This window comes from Leopardus geoffroyi, chromosome C1 (assembly GCF_018350155.1).
Source record: "Leopardus geoffroyi isolate Oge1 chromosome C1, O.geoffroyi_Oge1_pat1.0, whole genome shotgun sequence".
Lineage (NCBI taxonomy): Eukaryota > Metazoa > Chordata > Mammalia > Carnivora > Felidae > Leopardus > Leopardus geoffroyi.
In genome coordinates, this window is record NC_059328.1 from 100,493,017 (window position 1) to 100,514,028 (window position 21,012).

The following is a 21,012-nucleotide window of genomic DNA, read 5'->3' on the forward strand; positions in this document are numbered from 1 at the left end:
AGTTTTCTTTGTTTCTAATTTGTTAATTTTTGCCTTTTCTGATTCTTTTACTTTTTGCTCAAGTTTATCATTCTTTTTCTTCCTTAGAATGTTGTGAATTCAGTTATTTTCATTTGTTCTTATTAAATACTATAAAATTTTCAAGTTATGAGTTTTTCTAACAGCTTCATTAGTTGAATCCTATGTTCTCACAATAAAATTTATTAATGTTTTATATGTTTTACAGTGTTGTGTTTCACTTCTTCTTTGACCCAAGGGTAGTTTTAGATTTTTAAAAACTTTTTCCAGTTGAAATCTTGAGTTGTCTAGGTATTAATCCTAGGTAGTAATAGCCAGGAACTCCCAATTTTGCCTTTCTCTTCCTTGGTCTGTTTAGCCCATGGCACAAACCTCTTCTTGTGGAACTAACCAGAATTGGTACAGAACAGGTGGGTCTGGACTTTGTTTTCCAGAGTAGTCAGCACCTTAGAGGAATGTGCACTTCCAGGACTCCATAAATAACTAGAGAACTGAAGCATAACTCTCTATAAAAATTGAAATAACAAAAATAGGTACTCTTAAGGATTTAAAATAAGCATGGTAAATATTTTGGATGAAATACTAATATAAAGAGATACATACTTAAGCAGAGAATTGGAGGTAAGGAGTTTGGGGGTATAAGCCATCATTTGGTACTTTATGTTGAAGAGTTGATAAAATATTTGTTATCCTAATAAAAAGCTGAGGAACAAAGAAAAGTAAAAGGAAAGCATGTAATAACCCAGAACAAAAATTCTAGTCAATGTCAACATAAAGAGAGCTAAAGGGAGAAGACCTAGGAACTTACCAGAGTGTGGTGGAATACTTGTCTTGTTAGTGGAAAGATAATACTTCCTGATAAGTTGAAGAAATTATTAGAATCACATGAAGAAGATGTGGTGTCAGTTAAGGACATTATAAGGACAAATTTTTATAACTTTAAAGCATCAGGAGAAAACGCTGTTTACCCACTGGTAAAAGGAATGAAAGAGGGAAAGAAAGAATAATAACGAAGTAATGACAAATGCTGAATCCTAAAATACCATTAAGATAACTTGTCGATAAGACACAGCCGAGTTTAATGCTAACTGTGGAATGTAGATCACTACCTAACCAGAGCCTTAGTAACCTGTCAGAGGACAAAGTTGAGATATTTATTGAGATTTTAAGTCTGGGTTAAGATGGGCCCTTCAGTTGGGGTAGGGGTGGGTACTTGGTTATGATTAGGTAAGGACCATAATATAATAGTTTTGGATTGATAAGCAGAGAATTGGAGGTAAGGAGTTCGGGGGGTATAAGCCATCATTTGGTACTTTATGTTGACGAGTTGACAGGTCTTTCAGAAAGTTCCTGGAATGAACAGTAAAATAATTTTGCAACTTTTATCCTTTTATCTTTCTGGCAAGGATAACAGTAAACTCATGTTGATGAAGACAGTATAATAATGAAGCCGTTTTAATGTAGATAATAACGAGTGTGGATGATTTTCATTCTCAGAAGATAGAAGTAATTGAGGAGGACTCATCTGCTGTTACTTATATTTTTTTTACTGTGCTATTAGATTTGTTTTAGATTGTATTCAGGATTTTTGGAGTTTTATTTGTTACTAAGAGTGACCTATTTTCTTGTCATGTTTACAGTGTCTAGTTTTGATATCAGCTAGTTTTGTCGAATTTGTTCCTCCCTGAATTGTTTTCCTTTAACATCAGGTTTCTCTCTCTCTTGAAGATAGGTAGATCTTACTATTTTAATTTTTTCTACTTACATTTTGTTTAATACCTTCTTTTTCAATATGATTAACCTGCTTTTTCATTGTTAAGGATTGTTATAGTTTCTGTTTTACTGTGGTCTTTTAGTCTTATTGTGCTTTTATTAATATTTCTAAGTATTTTTTTTGCTCCTTCTGTGAATTTGTACCAGAAGAATGTGGTTCTTATGACTTTGCTTATCATCTTGAGCCATCCTCCCCATTTCCTGAGTTAATCCTTTTTTTAAAAAAAAACTTATCTCTGTTAAGTAGATAGAGATCTCATACTGTGACCAGGAAGAAAATGAAGGAGAACTATAATTTTAGTTTCCTTTTCCTTCCTATTAGTTGTCAACATGCCATCTTTAGGAATAGCTGTTAAACAGTGTATATTATTTATTCTTAAGGAAAAGTGAACCATGTTGGGTATTCTTTTTGGTCCTTATATTTCTACTTTGATTTTTACATATTAAAAAATTAAAACAGACCTTGTATGAAGGGCGTGTTTTTAATGACAGTTTTCCCCCCCACCCCAAATATAGGAAGTTCACAAATGGGTGCTACCATAGTAGATGCTTTGGATACCCTTTATATCATGGGACTTCATGATGAATTCCGAGATGGGCAAAAATGGATTGAACACAACCTTGATTTCAGTGTGGTGAGTATACAGTTGATGACTTCTTTGATCAACTCTGCAAAGACCGTGTCTAATAAACATAGTAGTTTTGAGCATTTTACTAGCAGTTTAAGGAAATCATAAATTCCCTGTCCTCCTTTGGGATTAGAGTGGTTATTTAACTTTTACATAAAATACATACCCTTTCTCATCTTCCTGTCACTTTTCTTGATGTTATCATTTGAGGCAGTGTGTTCAGTGTGTTAAGCAGTAGTTACAAAAAAAAAAAACCCACATTGAACTAGAAATACCAGGAATGCATAAACTCCTTTATAAACAATTAAGCATTTTGTTATTTTTAAAAGATTCAATAATTCAGTGCAGGTTTAATGAGCCTTCGTAACTAGGCCTATGCCCATGCTTCCAGCATTTTGCATAGTTGATAAGTGATGCGGCTGAAGTTTGAAGACCAGCACGGCTACATTCTAGCTGTGTGACTTGGGAACATTCCTTATTCTTTCTGAATGTGTCATAAAATTGCTATCGCAATGCAGTATTGTAAGGATTATTTGAGATAATCAGATACACGTTAAGTACTCAGTAAATGGTAGCAATTGTTTTCATTATTACCAGTATTCACCCACAAGGTGTATGGGCTGTTTTGTTTTACTCATTATCACCTTTCATGACATTTGTGATTGTTCTTCTTTTTGACTATAGTCAGAAGTCACTCTTTTACTGTGTTGTTTTTGTTTTTTTTTTTTTCCTTTGGCAGACCCAATTTGTCATTCAAATTGTGATTTAAATCCATAATTATTTCTTCTCTCATGCTTTCCTGATGCTAACCACACAAATCTGGATTACTTTCTTTTATATGATTCTAGCATTTTGGACGTATATCAGTTACCACTTGGGTTTAAGTTCGTGAGTGGCAGAAAATCTAATATAAAAGAGCTTAAATATAGATATGTGTTTCTCTTTCATGAAAATTAGGCACAGAGACCAGCAGCTTAGGGGTGGCTTGGATAGATCCTTGATCCTCCGGGATCTAAGATCCTTTGTCTTGTTGCTTTCTCAGTGTGTAGCTTCAACCTCGTGGTACAAGACGGCTTCTTGATAAGGTGGGTCAACCTTCCAGTTGTAGAAAAGAGGAAGGATCCGTGACTCTCCTGTGAGAACACCTTCCAGGAGTGGGTTACCCTGATTTTGCTTGTATGCTGTTGAGTAGATCTGACACATACAGCCCAACCTTGATGCAAAAGGAGGCTGAAAAATTTAGTCTTTTTTTTTTTTTTTCTCTCTCTGTTTGGCCATGTAGTCCTTATAGGATGTGCTTCTTGTTTAAGAAATCCCTACTCCAAGGTCATGAGGATAAATTCTTGTGTTTCATCCTAAATTTTTTAAAGTTGAGCTTTTGCATTTAGGTCTTTAATCCACATAAAATTGATTTTGTATGTAGGGTGAGCTGGACAGGCAGCAGTTTATTCTAGCACCATTCGTTTCCCTGCTGTTTATACATGGCCACACGGGTCACAGGGGCCTATTCTTTTCTTTTGGCTTTTTTCTTTATGCTTATGACATCAATACTTAACTGTCTTAACTATGATATTTTTATAGGAAGTTTGATATCTGATCTTGTTCTACCAGGAAATTATCTTAGCAGTTCTCTGCTCTTTGTTCCTGTAAGCTCTGGGGTGCTGTTGACATTTTGATGAGTCTTGCATTCAATTTACAGATTAATTTGGAGAGAATTGGCATCTGTACGGTCTCAAATACTCCTGTCCCCTAACATGGCAGCTTTGTAAGGCCTAATAATATGCTGGTATATCATTGTATCAGTTGGCTCAGTCAGGAGCCAGAACTGTGCCATTTATTTTAATTAGAGGATTTAATGTTTACAGTTGTTAACCAAGTAATGGGAAACTGAAAAGGCAAAGAGAATATTGTGGTATCACAAGAGATAGTAGCTATAGTAAACACCTACCTCCCTGGGACTCTGAGAACAGTGGGAAGAAGTTGGGACTATTAAACTTGAGTAATTTGGAACTCTGTTTCTGGTACTTTAGGAGCTCTTAAGAGGGCTTTTTTTAGAGCTGGGACTCGGACCTCTAAGGAGATGGTACCTACCTACTGCTTGGTATTTCTAAGGGCCACAGGGAGGCTGATTTAAAGAAAGTGTGTGTGGCAGGGAAACTGTAACCTGGAACCAACAGCCACTGCCAGGGTGAAGAACCATGACTCATTTGACACTGTCCAAAACCGGAGGTAAATTGGAAGGAATAAGTCCTTTCTCCTTCTTCCAGCCGTACGTTATCTTTGTAAAACTTCCTGTTGGCATGGCCCATAATGGAGCCAGCTGGCTAACGAGACATATGTTCACACAGTTCCAATTCCAGGATACCAAAGTAGAGTATAGAAGGATAAATTTGAACCTGAGGAGAAAGAGCTTAATAATTAGTGCAGTCATTTGCCATCCCCGTACTTTTAACCTTTCTGTGTCCTGTGTTTTAGCTGTATATTTTGCATGTAGTATGTATTTGAATTTTGTTATTTTTATCCAGTCTTGGAGTCTTTTAACTGTCAAGTTTGGAATATTTACATTTATTGTGATAACGTGTATTTGGAGTTGGGTCTTCATCTGTGTTTTTCAACCTGTGTTATTATTGTACTTTTCATTGTTTTTATTTTCTGTTTTCCTTCTTTTGGATTAAATTACTTCTTGGCTCTTTTTCCCTCTACTACTTTGACATTTTACTTGTCATTTCCACTCATTTTGGGGTTATCCTTACAATTTCATGTGCATACTTCTCACAGCTTAAAATGAACCGGTTTCTTCATCCTCCTTCTGAAGACCATAAGGATCTTAGAATGCTTTAATTTAGCTCATCTCCCTCTTGTCTTATGTGTAATCATTGTCTAGCTGGTTCCAACTCGTATTTGAAACTTCCAAATTAAGGAATGAATGGATGGATGACTGACAAATGAAGGAATAAATAAATGATTCATTCATTAAATGCCTCCTCTGTGACAGGTGCTCTTCTGGCTTATGTGAATGTAGTAATGAGCAAAACTTCTTCTTGAGTTTGTACTGTAGTTTTGGGAGAAAACCAGTAAATAAATATTCAAGTCCTGTTTAATATATCAGGTGGTGATAAGTGCTGTGGAGAACAATAAAGGGGAGCAAGTAGGATTGGAGTAAGTGGTGGTGTGGGGTTGCTATTTACATGGGATAGCTAGTGAGAGGGACTCTTTGGTGACATTTCTGAGAAGAGACCCAATGGAAGCCATTTGGATATAAGGCTCTCTCATAATAGATACTATAGTTGAGTGTAGAATATAGTTGTGTGGAGGTTGATTATTTTCTCTTAACCTTTGAAGGGTACAATTCCATTGTCTTCCTGTTTCTGTCATACTATTGAAAAGTATGCTGTCAATCTAATATTTCACAAATAATCTGTCTTTTTCCCCTTGTTTTCATTTTTTCTATTTTTCTGCATTCTATAATTGCATTACCATGTGTCCATGTGTGGATTATTCTTTAAAGGACTCGTAATGTTCCATCAGTCTGAAGACTTATGTTTTTATCACTTCTGGAAGATTTGCAGTCATTACTCCTTTGAATAATGCCTGTCTTCCATTCTCTCCCTTCTCTCCCTCTAGAACTTCTCTTCTGTGTCTCTTGTGAAGGAAGGTCTGAATTTTACAAATATAGAATTATATGGAATTAGATGTTGATTAGTGTTAATTGGGGAAATAATGGAGGCTAAGAGATATTAGTGATGAAGGTGTACTTTATTATTTTATATTGTGTGGTTAGAAAAACTTCCTGTTTGGAGACCTGTAAGTAAAGCATAAAGACTGAGTTTGGTAATTCTTGAACAGCCAGTAGAACCTTTTGGTAATAAAAGTCAAGAGATGTTGAAAGGAGATGATGTCAGACAGGTAGTGGGGAATCTGATTATGTTGGGTCTTACCAGTTATTTTACTCTGAGTGTAACCAGAAGTTATTGTAAGAGTTTGTACACAACAGTAACCTGACCTGACTTAAAATGTAAGAGGTTCACTCTGCCTGCAGGGTGCTGAATAAATAGATTATAAGGAGGAAGGTAAGGCTGAAATCAGGGAAACTGTTTAAGAAGGTTATTGTTTTGGTGAGTTATAGAGGCCTGCCCCCCCTCCCTCTTTTGCTTCTTCTCTGTATTTAGTGACTGTTGCTCTGTGCCCTGCAGTATGCTGTGTATTGGGAATATATGAAGTAATGTAAAGCATTTTGCTTTTATGGATGGGGTGGGAGGAGATATATGTTACTAAAAAATTCCATTGTGAAAATTCTATTTTGGAGATATATACTTGTGTTAGCAAATTATGTGTTCTACCTGTAGATGTTGGAAAGGCCTTAGGGGATAATATATATTTTCTTTTAATGTTTATTAAAAATTAGTTATGAAAGTTATCTTTATTATTTATTTAGGGAGAGAGAGAGAGAGAGCGCACATGCATACACACAAGCAGTGGAGGAGCAGAGAGAGAGGGAGAGAGAAAATCCCAAGCAGGCTCCGCCCTGTCAGTGCAGAGCCCAACCCTGGGCTTGAACCCACGAACTGTGAGATCATGACCTAAGCCAAAATTAGAAGGCAGACAGTTGACTGAGCCACTCAGGCTCCCCATGAACGTTACCTTTATATTAGTCAGTTGTGTGTATTGTGTGACTTCTTTGCTCATGTTCTCTGCCACTTCTACTTTTCTTTCCATGTAATTAGAATTTTTCTTATCTATGTCTGTATCTAAATACAAACATGTAGACTTTATATGGTAAGGTTATTAATACTGCTATATTTGTGCCAAATTTCCTTCTGTTTTTTGTTTGCCTTTGAATTTTGTTCATAATTTTTTCTTCTAGGTAATTGTCATTCTGGGGAAATTCAGGTCTTTGTGTTTGGTATCAATACAGTTGGTTTTATGCTTACAAAGTACCTGCTTTGTCAAGGAAATTCATGTTGTCACATTTTCTTCTACTTTTTTATTGTAATTTTTTCTACATTTATTTCTAAATTATTTGGATATCATTTTGAGAGAGAGAGAGATGTATCTGAAATGAGTATCCAAATTTCTAACCTAGGAGCCAGTTTTTCAACATTATTAATTGAATAATCCATCATCCTATCATTTTTTGGTGCCTCTGTTAACATTTATTAAATTTTTATACATACTAGGAAAAAATACTTAAAATTCATGAGAAATATAAGTAAAAATGGGCAGTATGCTGTAATGGAGGGAAAGGGATCAGTAGACAGACCGCTATTCCAGAATTCAAGAAGTGGAGGCTCTCTTGAGGAGAGACTAGTCAAGAGCATCAAATATCTTGATAATTTCACAGTGCTATGTAAGGTACACACAAATGGTTTCAGCCAATAGGAAGCCATGGTGACAATAATAGGGGAGTTTCAGTAACATTAATAAACGGGAGGTGAGATTGCAGTTGCGTGAGAAATGAAGATGTGGAAAGCAGAAAAAACCATCCTCCACAGGGTGTTTGTGAGAAACTTATGAAGAATTGAAAATATTTGGAAACTGTAAAGCTTTAATGTGTATGTGAATATTTTCAATATGTTTTCACAGAATTCAGAGGTGTCTGTGTTTGAAGTCAACATTCGATTTATTGGAGGCCTGCTTGCAGCGTATTACCTTTCGGGAGAAGAGGTGAGCCACTCAAGTAATACATTGTTTGGAGGAAGGGCTCTGAATGGACTTTAATAAAATAATGAAAGATTCCCCTAACAGCATATTGTTTTGCTTAATTGACTAATATTGAGCACATGTAAAGGTTTGCTGAGAGAGCTGGCTGCTTCAGGTAGAACTGGCCTTGGGAAGAATGATTTTGCCATTTTGAGAATCTCAGTAAAACAAGTAAAATCACAGGTCCTATCTCTGTATATACCCCTTCTCCTTTGCAGGAGCAATCCTTCTCCAGGATTTTGCCACCGCAATTAATCACACGGTCGAAACAAGGAGCAGGGGGGCAGTTAATAAGATCAGAATTAAGGAATGAATCAGGTTGCATGAATATGGATCCTCCTAAGACCAAAAATTAATTGTTAAAACTGCCTGATTGGAAATTGAATGCAAGTTTTTGCTGTAAATTTAAAAAAACAACACAGGAACAACTCTGAATTCTCCTTTCCAGAAGTCTTGGTGTATGTAATACACATAGACTTGTGACCTGCTGTGATGGGAAAGTGGGTGTGGGAAATTCCTTTTTGCTACTACTCGGGTGTGGGTTAAAGGATGGGGTTTGGAGAGTAGGTGAAAGAGAACCTAAAGGAAGAGCTTATAAGTCATTTCTGCTTCATTTCCTGAGAAACTTACATATTTAATTGGTTTGTTGATCTAAATGATTGTAAGAGCTCTCTGTAAATTTAAGAAAATTCATCTTTTGTTGTATATGTTGTTAAAGATGGATTTCTTTGTTGTTGGTGTTTAAGAAATATTTGCCTAATCAAGGTCAGGAAGATTTTCTCATGTTTTCTTCTAATAGTATTATGGTTTTACTGTTAACTTTTAAGTCTATAATTCATTTTGAGTTCATTTCTATACATGCTGTGAGGTATAGGTTGAGCTTTCTTTTTTTCCTTCTGGATATCCAAAAATTCTAGCAACATTTGTTGAAAAGACTCTCCTTTATTTAATTGACTTTGTTCTCCTCTTGAAATCCATTAACCATAAATGTGTGAGTCGACTTCTAGACTGTGTGCTGTTGCTTTGCATGTGTTTGTCCTTTTGCTACACTGTGTGAACTACACTGTGTTCGTTATTATGGAAGTCTTGAAATCGGGTTGTGTGAGTCTTCCAACTTTGTTCCTTTTCAGAATTGTCGTGGCTGTTCCAGGTACTTTATTTTCTATATAAACTTCAGAATCAGTTGCTGATTTCTACAAAATATTCTACTGGGATTTTGATGGAGGTTACTTTGAATATATACATGAATTTAGGGAAAATTGATATCTTAACAAATGTGGAATCTTCCAAGCCACGAACATGATGTATCCTCCTTTCATTTTCTTCCTTGGTGTTTCTAGTTTTTAGCATGTAGATATTTTACATATTTTGATAGATTTATACATATTTTATGCTTTTTGGTGCTAAGTTGTACTATATTTTTTATTTCAATTTCCAGTTGTTTATTGCCAGTGGATATAAATACAATTGATTTGAAAGTAAGTTTTAATAAAGGTTTAAATTTTCAGCTGATGTAGGACATTTTGTTTATCACTAGATAACTTCCTGATGCTTATCATTTTTAAAAATACTGTAAAATATACATAACAGAAGTTTCCATTTACCATTTTTTTATAAATTTTTTTTTAATGTTTATTTATTTTTGAGACAGAGAGAGAGACAGAGCACGAATGGGGGAGGGGCAGAGAGAGAGGGAGACACAGAATCGGAAGCAGGCTCCAGGCTCTGAGCCATCAGCCCAGAGCCCGATGTGGGGCTCGAACTCACGGAGTGCGAGATCGTGACCTGAGCTGAAGTCGGACGCTTAACCGACTGAGCCACCCAGGCGCCCCCTCCATTTACCATTTTTAAGTATATGATTCCGTGGCATTAAGAACAACATTCATGTTGTGCAGTATACAGTTGATTTTTATATTGACCTTTGTACCCTGAGATTTTCTTAATTTCACTAATTCTAGTTGCTTTTAAATAGATTTTAATAGATTGGGAATTTTTTTTGTAAACGATCATGTCATCAGTGAATAGTTTTATTTCTCTGTATAAGGAACAATTTCATTTGTGTAGTTCTTTTCTTTCTTTGTCTTGCTTTACATCCTTATCAATTTCCTGATCTTACAGGAAGAACATTTAGTCTTTCACCATTAAGCATAAATGTTAGTCATAGGTTTTTTGTAGATACCCTTTATCACCTTGAAGAAGATCTTTTCCATTCCTAGTTTGCTAAGATTTTGTGTGTGTGTGTGTGTGTGTGTGTGTGTGTGAATGGATGTTGAACGTTGTCAAATGTTTTTGTGGTATTTAATAAGATGATTATACACATATGATTTTTCTTTTATCTGTTGATATTAGTTGATTTTTGAATGTCAAACCAAGCTTGCACTTTTGGGAGGAAACCCCAAAATGGTCATGGTGTATTATCTTTTTATATACTGCCAGAATTAATTTGAAACATTGTTGAGAATTTTTTCCACTTATATTCATGTGGGATATTTATCTGTATGTAGTCTTAATGTCTTCGTGTGTGTGTGTGTGTGTGTGTGTGTGTGTGTGTGTGTGTGTTATATAAGAGTAATGCTGACTTCCTAATATGAGTTGGGAAGTGTTTCCTCTTTTCTTCTTCTTCTTAGTGTATAGTTGACATTATTTCTCCTTTACTTGTTTGGGAAAATAAATACCCTTCTCAAGCCATGCGGTTGGAGTTTTTTGTTTTTGTTTTTTCACTTAAGTTTTAAAACTATTCTATTTCTTTGGTAGATATAGTACTGTTCAGGTTATTTCTTCTTGAGTAGTTTTTGTAGTTTGTGTATTTCAGGGAATTTGCCTATTTCCTCTCAGTTGTGTAGATAGTAGACATAAAGTTGTTTGTAATATTCCCTTATTATCCTTTTCCTATCTGTGGGATCGCTAGTAGTGTCTCCTGTTTCACCTCTTTTTGTCAGTCTAGATAGGTGTATTAATAGTATTGATCTTTTCAAAGAACTTGGTTTTACTGACTTTTCTCTATTTCATGCAATTTTATGCCTGCTTTCATTCTTGTTTACTTCCTTCTGCTTGCTTTGAGGTTTATTTGCTCCCTTTTTTTCTTCCAGTTTTTTAGACTTGGAGCTTAGATCATTAATATGACACCTTTCTTTCTTTTTTTAAAAAAATATAAGGGGCGCCTGGGTGGCTAAGTCGGTTAAGCATCCAACTTCGGCTAAGGTTATGATCTCACAGTTTGTGAGTTTGAGCCCTGTGTCAGGCTCTGTGTTGACAGCTCAGTCTGGAACTGCTTCAGATTGTGTGTCTCCCTCTCTCTCTCTGCCCCTCCCCTGCTCACGCTCTGTCTCTCTCAAAAAGAAAAAAAAAAATTAAAAAAAAATATACATATATAACAGCAATGCCGTAAATTCACTTCTCAGCCCTTCTTTAGCTGCATCCTCTGAATTTTGATATATTTTCATTTTCCTTTAATTCAAAATATTTTCTGATTTTCCTTCTCTTTGATTCTGGAGTTATTTAGAAGTCTATTTAAAAATTTTCAAATATTTCAGGGTTTCCATATATCTTTCAATCATTTCTAGTTCAATTATTTTGTTTGTTGTTTTTGTTTGCTTAAGTAAGCTTCACTCCTAGTGCAATGCCCAACACAGGGCTTGAACTCAGGACCCTGAGATCAAGACCTGAGCTGAGAACAAGAGTTGGAAGCTTAACTTCTAGTTTAATTTTTTTTGTTTTTTTTTTCAATATATGAAGTTTATTGTCAAATTGGTTTCCATACAACACCCAGTGCTCATCCCAAAAGGTGCCCTCCCCAATACCCATCACCCACCCTCCCTCCCTCCCACCCCCATCAACCCTCAATTTGTTCTCAGTTTTTAAGAGTCTCTTATGCTTTGGCTCTCTTCCACTCTAACCTCTTTTTTTTTTTTTTTTTTTCCTTCCCCTCCCCCATGGGTTTCTGTTAAGTTTCTCAGGATCCATATGAAAACCATATGGTATCTGTCTTTCTCTGTATGGCTTATTTCACTTAGCTTCACACTCTCCAGTTCCATCCATGTAGCTACAAAGGGCCAAATTTCATTCTTTCTCATTGCCACGTAGTACTCCATTGTGTATATAAATGACCATTTTTTTGTCCATTCATCAGTTGATGGACATTTAGACTCTTTCCATAATTTGGCTATTGTTGAGAGTGCTGCTATAAACATTGGGGTACAAGTGCCCCTATGCATCAGTACTCCTGTATCCCTTGGGTAAAGTACTAGCAGTGCTATTGCTGGGTCATAGGGTAGGTCTATTTTTAATTTTTTGAGGAACCTCCCCACTGTTTTCCAGAGTGGCTGCACCAATTTGCATTCCCACCAACAGTGCAAGAGGGTTCCTGTTTCTCTAGTTAATTTTTGTAGGCAGGTAATATGGGTCAGAATATGGCCTGCTTGAAAAAGAATGTGTACTTGAAAAGAATGTGTATTCTGTTGTGGTTCTGGTAAAAAAAATCAATGAAGTCAAGGCAGTTCATAGTGTTGCTCAGATCTTCTGTAATTTTACTAATTTTGTGTCTACTTGGTCTGTCAAATACTAGGTGAGGAGTCTTGAAACCTCCAAATATAATTATGGGTTTGCCTGTTTCTCCTTTCAGTCCTACCAGTTTTTACTTTATGTATTTTGGAGGCTTATTCTTAGGTATACACCTATTTTATGATTGTTCTGTCTTTTTGGTTGATCCTTTTATTTAAAAATTTTTCTTTTTATCCTTGGTCACATTCTCTGTTCTTATGTCTAGTTCCTCTGATACTGATACAGTCACTCTGGCTTTATTTTATGTAATGTGTGCATCGTACATCTTTTACCCTATATGTTTTTATATTTAAAGTTGGTTTTCCTGTAGAAAGCTTTGACAGTCTGGTTTTAATTTGTCTGTTTAGACCATGTAGATTCAATATAATTACAGATACAGTTGCATTAAAATCTGTAACATTGTTAGTTGTATCCCATTTGACCCATCTGTTCCTCATTCCTCTTTTGTTTTTTTCTGCCTAATAAAAAAAAAAATGCCTGTTAATCTTTCAGTCATTTTTGTTGGTCTTCATTTCTGTGTAGGTTCAGCTTTCTGTCTGGTATATATTCCTTTTGTGTGAAGGGCTTCGTTTAACTTTTTGTACAGTGCACATCTCCTGGTTGTGCAGTCTCTCGGTTTCTGTTGGTTGGGAAGCCTATTTCTTCAGTTTTGAAAGACATTTTCTTTGTGTTACAGAATTTGGATTGACTATTTTTCCTTTCAACACTTTAAAGATGTCACTGCATTAGCTTTTAGAGTTTGCACAGTTTGTGATGAGAAGTCTGCTTTAATTCTTTGTTCCTCTATATGTAATGTGTCTTTTCCCCCGCTTTGGCTGCCTTTAAGATAATCTGTTCATATTTTATTGTGTGTGAAGAATCTGGGTGATTTTACTTTTCTTTTTTTGGAGGGGCGAGTAGGACTTATTTATCTTGCTTGAGGTTCTCTGAGCTTCTTAGATGTATGGTCTGATATCTTATTCATTATCTTTTAAAATGTTTTTCTGCCTCTTCTGAAGTTCCAATTATACATTCATCAGACTCTTTGAGATTGTCTCATAGCTCTTGAAATAGGTATTCTTTTTTACCCCACCCACTGCTTTTTTTATTCCTTGTGTTCCAGTTTGGGTAATTTTTATAGACCTATCTTCAAGTACACTGATTTTTTTTCTTTTTTTCTCAGCTCCATTGAATCTACTTTTGAGCCTATTGAAGGTTTTCTGCGTCTCTGTTACTTTGATTTAAAAAAAATATATATTTCTAGAGGGTCGCCTGGGTGGCTCAGTCGGTTAAGCATCTGACTTCGGCTCAGGTCATGATCTAATGGTTTGTGGGTTCAAGCCCCTTGTCGGGCGCTGTGCACATAGCCTGCTTCAGATTCTGTCTCCATCTCTCTCTACCCCTCCCTCATTCACGCTGTCTCTCTCAAATATAAATAAACATTAAAAAAAATTATTTCTGGTATTTCATTTGACTTAATAATTTCTGTTTCTCTGCCACAGGTGCTCCTTGTCTTCATGCTTGCCACCTTATCCCCTAACTAGGTCTTTGAACGTGGTAATCATATAGTCACTTTAAATTCTCAGATTGTTTTAACCTCACCAAGCTTGGTTTGTCACTTGCTTTGTCTCTATAAAGTGGATTATTTTTTCTTGCCTTCGTAAGGTGTTTCATAATTTTTGATTGAATGCCAAACATCATGTGTGGGACAGTAGAGACTGAGGTTAATGGTATTCATGCCTGGAGCAGCGTGCCTGTGTTGTTAGTGTCGGGAGTTCAGTCAGTTTAGACTGGGATGGAACCAGATTCTGATTTTTCGTTGCTGAGATGAGCCACAGTGCACCGCTAGCTTCAGATTCCTCTAACATTACCCTGTATTTAGGGTGGGCCCAGTCGGCAAGTTTTGTTAATGTTCTGGCTCTGTCCTCAGCTTTAGGCATTTCCTGTAGGCCTGTGCCTCAGAGGGGGTCTCTGTCGACCCTGCCCTGCCTCCCCCAGGTGTGGGCTGCTGTTACTCTGCTTACTAACGTTTATGTCCATACTCTTTTCTGTTTTGATCTCCAAATATTGGCAGCCACGAATTCACACTAATAGCTCTAATTTCAGCACAACACCATAAGGTTTATTCTGGCTTTCTGCCTTTTCATCTTTCACACTCTTTTCTGATAGTGTGAAACCTGCCTACTATTATTCCTCATATATTAACCCACTTGCCTCGTCCTGCTGTATGAAATCACTTTGCTGCCCTCAGCAGGCTGCCTGCCACCTTGTTCAGTGCATCTTCCTCACACGGACCCTCTAGGATTTTATTCCCCTTTGCTTGGCTGGCTTCCCTTTCCTCACGTTGGTCTGAGCCCCTCTCCGGGACAGTGCTGTGTGCACCCTACACATACCTTTTGGGCACAGACCCCTGGCTTCAGGAGCTTCTGGATTGAAATATTAAATAATGAAAGGAGGAAGAAAATGGAACTGTTTTGATGCCTTCAGTTTCAGATTTGTTTCCAAATTAGACATTGTAAGATGTCTTTGAGAAAGGAGAGCATTTTTTTCCCCATATTTCCATGCTTACCTGAGCATGTACTAAGTTTTTGGGGTGTAGCTGACAAGCTTGATTCATTTTAGTATCAAAAGGCACATGATTCAAAATTAATTATGAGCAGCTTATGAAAGAGAAGTGCCAGCCTTGGCCGTTTCACATTAGGTTCCTAGTCTGAAAGTTGAAGCAAAATGTTGAGAGTTTGGTTGTTACTGTCATAGGAAAACAGTAATAACATGCTGAAAAAGTGTATGATGTTGCCAGTATTTTCATTTTTGCTGTTTTTATGCATCAGACTTCCAGAATAAACATTTCAAAGTGGAGAGAAGCACATAGCTTTGGAGATGAGAGGCTCGAGTCCCTACTCTGCCTCCTTTTCGTGCTATTTGGCAAGCTGTTTACCTCTGTAACTTAATTGTTTTCATCTATGAAAACGTGAGAGCGTTCACCTGAGAGTTGTTGCGAGGATTCAGTCGTGTGACCGTGCCTAACATAGTGCCTGACTCAGTCGGTCCTGCTTTACTTTTCTTCCTCCTTTGACTTTCTCTCAAGTGGTAGCTAGTCTGTGTTGCTAAGGGGTGATGGATCCTTTTACTTATTTGAGGTAGACGTCATAAATCGATTTCTTAGGACATAGTCTACTCAGGTACATATAAAGAGAACATGTTTTACTTTTCTGACTTTTTCATACAGTGGAATTTTACTGACTTTTTTATACTTCTCTTCTTGATCATTTTACGTCGAAAACTATGATTCATAACTATTCTGGAAAAGCAATAGTAAATTTCAGATCTGCTAAAAATGAATTCAACATTGAAAAATAATTCGAATATGACATTACTGTAATACTGGATGTACAAGAAATTCCTACATCTTACATAAGCCAGAAAATTAATTTATAACTTGGCAAAGTGCATCTCTTATGTTAAGGTAGTCTGTAACTAGAATAAAGAACATTGACATGCGTTCTGTTTTCTGGTACAGGGAACCAAATAAGGGTTACATGTCATCTGACAAAGTGTTCCTCTCTCCTGTTGATTTATTAGTATAATAAATGTGAAACTTTATCATTTTATTTCTCAGAGCAAGGCTATTTATATTAAGTATTCACAAGTTAAAAAAAATCTTGATGATTTATTATGTTTACTTGATGTTAGCCTCTAATATATGACATTTCTTTTACAGGATTGTCTCTTCTCATTTTTTTAATGGTTATCAAAGTGGTATCCCTCCCTTAGTAAGATAATAACATAATTTATGTGGATAACTGCATCTGAAATCTGTCAGATAGAATAGAGAAATGGTTATGTGGAGTTTAATCCATGTTTTACAGATAATAAAAAGAAAGTAAACAACAACAACAAAATCTATCTTCACTAAAACACAAATGTACTCTGTTGCCTATAGTTTAGGATCGTTTCTGAATAAGCTCAGGGAGACTTTCTAAGCAAATAGAATAGCCCTTTTTGACCCAGATATTTCCTGGTTTAAATATTAGTCACCTCTGTTTTTACTGCACTAATTCTCATTTTATTTTTGGAAAACCTGATATTCCTCCAGGAATTGCTGCTATTTCCATGGAAAATTTGACCTCTTCCTTCTCTATAGACATGCTGGTAATTGGGCAAAACATTCCACTAAGCTTTGCTGCCCCAGATAACCTTTTTAAAATACACTAACATTTTCCTCTTAAAGGTGTGAGTTCATCTACATATCTGTACACATTCTTAACATGTTTAACGTTATGCCAATACCCATCGTAGTGGATGTCATGATTATGGTTATTGGTTTGTCAAATCAGAAGACAGAGTTTGGAGCTAGCTACCCCGGGAGCTAGAAATCTAGGAGTGAAATCCAGGGCAGGAAGGAGCCACGGAGGAGAAGCTCAAAATTCTGCGTACATGAAACTACGTGTTTAGACCACATTGTTTTATTTCCTATGTGTTTATAGACCTCTACCATAATTTTATGTGTAAGATGGACTCTAACCCTTCCACATTCTCTGCCTGGTAAAGAACTTCAAGGACCAGCTCAAAGATTATTTTATTTATTTTAAGTAGCTCATTTACCTATAAGGAAATGCATTCACTTTAATTGTATGGATGTAATTAAAGGTATAGTTTAAATTTTTTTTAATATAATTTATTGTCAAATTGGCTTACATATAAACACCCAGTGCTCATCCCAACAAGTGCCCTCCTCAATGCCCATCATCCATTTTCCCCTCTTCCCCATCTTCCCCATCCCCCATCTACCCTCCGTTTGTTCTCTGTGTTTAAGAATCTCTTGTTGGTTTGCCTCCCCACCCCCCATCTCTGTTTGTAACTATTTTTTCCCCTTTCCTTCCCCATGGACTTTTGTTAAGTTTCTCAAGTGTATGGTTTAAATTTTAACAAATGTGTGATAAGCTTTTGGAGGGAATATAAATGATCCAAACTTTTTGGAAAATAATTTGGTGGTGTCCACTAAACATTTAAGATATAAAATTCTCTTTGACAGGGGATCCCACTTCTAGGGATATATTATCTAAAAGTAACAATGTGGATGCTTAAGAAATACTTAGCAGGATATTTTATTGCAGTAGTGTTTTTAGTAGCCAGTGTTTGAACAGACCTGATTCATCTAGAGGGGAATGGTTGAATAAATTAATACATCTCTTACTATAGAATACTTACTATAGAATATTATAGAATACTATACAACTGTGTACGTAAGTTTGATGTATTTTATCTAGGAAAAATATGCTTGATGTATTAAATGACAAAAGTAAGTTACAGACCAATAGTTAGAGCTTACCGTGCATGCGTGTGTGTGTGTGTGTGTGTGTGTGTGTGTGTGTGTGTGTGTGTGTGTTCTGTCCCTCCAGTTAATTAACCATTGTGGTATTTGGGGGCAAGAAATAATGATTTTTTGGACTCCGACGGGTTACAGAGATGAGAGATTAAATGATTTCAAGGGATTTGGGAGGCAATTCCAAAGGATTGGGCGGGGGTGGGGGTGGGGATTGTGGGTGGGATGAGGCAGAGGAGGAGTTGGATCCGCCCCAGGTTTCAGGGTTTTGGTACTAGACTAATGGTGGGACAGTTACTAGAAATTGAGCATTTTAAGAACATTAATTTGGGAGAGGAAGATCATCAGTTCATTTTAAGTATTTCGAGTGTGAGGGGAGTTTGCTCTGTTTAAGTGGAAATAGGTAGTAAGCAGATGTATGGGGCTGGTGCTCATTGGCGAAGTCTTGATGAGAAATACAAAGTTGGGAATCAGTGGCTGTGTAGCTGATAATTGAAAGCAAGCACATGTGAAATTGCTCAGGGAGACAATTTAGAATAGGAAGAGAGGGGGACCTGGAATCAAGCCTGGAGGAACACAGTATGAAAAGGTCAGGTATGAGAAGTCTGACTCGGTGAAGGAGGCAGGGAGATTGTGGGGTGTCAACACGAGGGAAGAAAGTATTTTAAGGAGGAACTGGTCAATAATGACTAAGCGATCGATGCTGAAATGTACAGCTAATTGTTAGCAAGATCCATTTCAATGAAATGATGGGGGCAGAAGCCATGTTGAAATAGTATGAGGAGTGAGTGGGAGGAGAGGAAAAGGATACAGTAAATTAGACAGTTTTGTAAAAATTGAAAAGGTACTTGTGTTACTATGTTAGTAGCAGGAAAAGACAGAATAAAAATCTAACCACTTAACAGTTGTGTGTCCTTACAGGTAAAAGGATGGAAATGAATCAAAATATTTGGTTCAGAATATAGGAACTGTGTATGAGTTTTAGAAATTTTCATCTTCCTGGTTTTTAAAATAAGCAAATATAGTAATAACAAAATATTTATGTATTTATCAGCCAGGGTCCAAATAAGAGACAGAAACTGCCAGTTGTTTGAACAGAGAGAATTTAATATACAGAATTGTTAACTAGGCATAAAGTTACCTAGGTAAGTGCAAGATTAAAAAGAATTTTCTAAAGTATCATGGAGGTGGCTCCTACAGGAGGGCAACCAGGGCTAAGGGAATATGGGGAAGAGGTTTTAACTCCTAAATCTTAGAAACCGTAAGGGGAAGGGCTAAGCAGAGCTGAAATTCAGACCTCTGGTGACAGTGTGCTGGCAGGTCGGTGCTCCCGCTGCTGTCTCCAGTGAGGACTGAGGGTGATGAAGCTGGTTCTGCAAGCATTGGAAGAGAGTGGATTCACTGCTGCTACAGGAAGGCAGCACTGCTGCTGACGTGGAGGGGTAGGAAGGCAAAACAACGTAGCACTTGAGCGTCCCTGCACACTTTTGCCAGGAAGACCACAAATACAAGGCCTTGACTGCTCTTTACCCAGGTCATTAGGGCCATGCCTGCAGGCATGAATTAATCTCATCAAGTAGGCTTGCTTTCACTTACTGTAAAAGACATTCTCCAAGCTCAGTGTTCTTCCCCTGCAGCACAGTCCACTGTGTGTGCAGGAATCCATCGGGGACCCTTTGGATCATACCTGTGAGATTGAGGTGGGGCGGAGGGTGGGCCAGGTACAGCCAGTGTAGATAAACTCAAATCTTTGGCTGACACTTTGCTGTGAATAATATTCAGTTCTCTGCCTCTGACCCAGTAGTCAGAGATATTCACGATTTTGTAGACATTCATGAAAATGTGGTAGGCTGACTTGTTAGTTTGTAAATGGCATAAATCTTGGATTTCATCATGAGTTTGGAAATACTGTTTGTAGGCTCATTTTGAGTGAGAGGTGTGTGTGTGTGTGTGTGTGTGTGTGTGTGTGTGTGTGTGTGTGAATATGTTTCTACCTCTTAACCTACAGTTTTGTAGTAACCTTCACTTGGTCCTAAGGAACACTTATCTAGCCCTTAAGGATGTTTCTGTTCATGGTGATGATGAAAATTCATCCAGAATGAAATAAAATGAATCAAAGAGAGAAATTAAGAAAAAGAGAGAAATTAAGAAGAAGGGATATTAAAAAAGAGAGATACAGAGTGAGAGGTTTCAAAGAATGTTTAGTGGGAACTTCAGATGAGTTTAATGGGATAAATGATAGAAAGTCAATATTGGAAAAGATACCAAAAATAAGGAGGAAATATGAAAAGCTACTAAAGAGAAAGGGCTGATTACTTACAGAAGGATGACAGCTGACAGCAGAGTGCTCAATAGCAGGAGAAGCCAGAAGATGTTGGAGTGATTATCTTTAGACCACTAAGATAAAGTAACTGACAACTGAGGTTTTATATCAGCCCAAACTGTCATTCAAAACGGAGGATGTAAGATACAAGACAGAAAGATATGCAATGAATTAGTGAAATATTTTGAGGAATTTAATTATTGGCTACAGAAGGTAAGATTAATGCAAGGTGTGGGAATGTCTTTTGTCTTCCTCTGTGTCTATATCGCGATGTCAGCATCTAGATATCTGTGTCTGTCTCTAATTAGTGGAATAGTCAAGCAAGAACATGGACTCTGGGGCTGGACTGCCTAGGCTTAAATTCAGGCTTACCTCTTCCTAGTTAATTAAATTATTTGTTTTAAACCTCCTAGTTAATTAAATTATTTGTTTTAAACCTCAGTTTCCTAACCTGTAAAATGGGAGTAACAGTGTTTATCTCACTGGGGTGTTGTGAGAATTGATTGGGTTTAATATGTGTTTGTCATTATCATCATTGTCATCATCTCAACATTTCTGTAGAAGATCTTAAGCTCTTAAAACCTTGGCATGTTAGCCTCAGATATTTTGGGGATTTGGGTTGGTGTGGAAGAGAAAGAAGATAGTTTACTTGCTTATTATAAATCTCTGTGCTTTTTGGCTTCCTAAATTGATTCGTTCAACAC

At 36.8% G+C, this 21,012-nt stretch overlaps 1 protein-coding gene across 3 annotated transcripts in view; it reads left to right on the forward strand.

Annotated features, from left to right (window-relative positions):
• Positions 1 to 21,012, forward strand: part of MAN1A2 (mannosidase alpha class 1A member 2) — a 175,202-nt gene that overhangs the window by 55,546 nt on the left and 98,644 nt on the right. For all 3 annotated transcript variants that reach the window (XM_045478809.1, XM_045478811.1, XM_045478812.1), the window contains exons 4-5: positions 2,308 to 2,426; positions 8,004 to 8,084. In XM_045478809.1, coding sequence (XP_045334765.1) covers positions 2,308 to 2,426; positions 8,004 to 8,084 — 200 coding nt within the window. The remainder of the gene's footprint in view (positions 1 to 2,307; positions 2,427 to 8,003; positions 8,085 to 21,012) is intronic.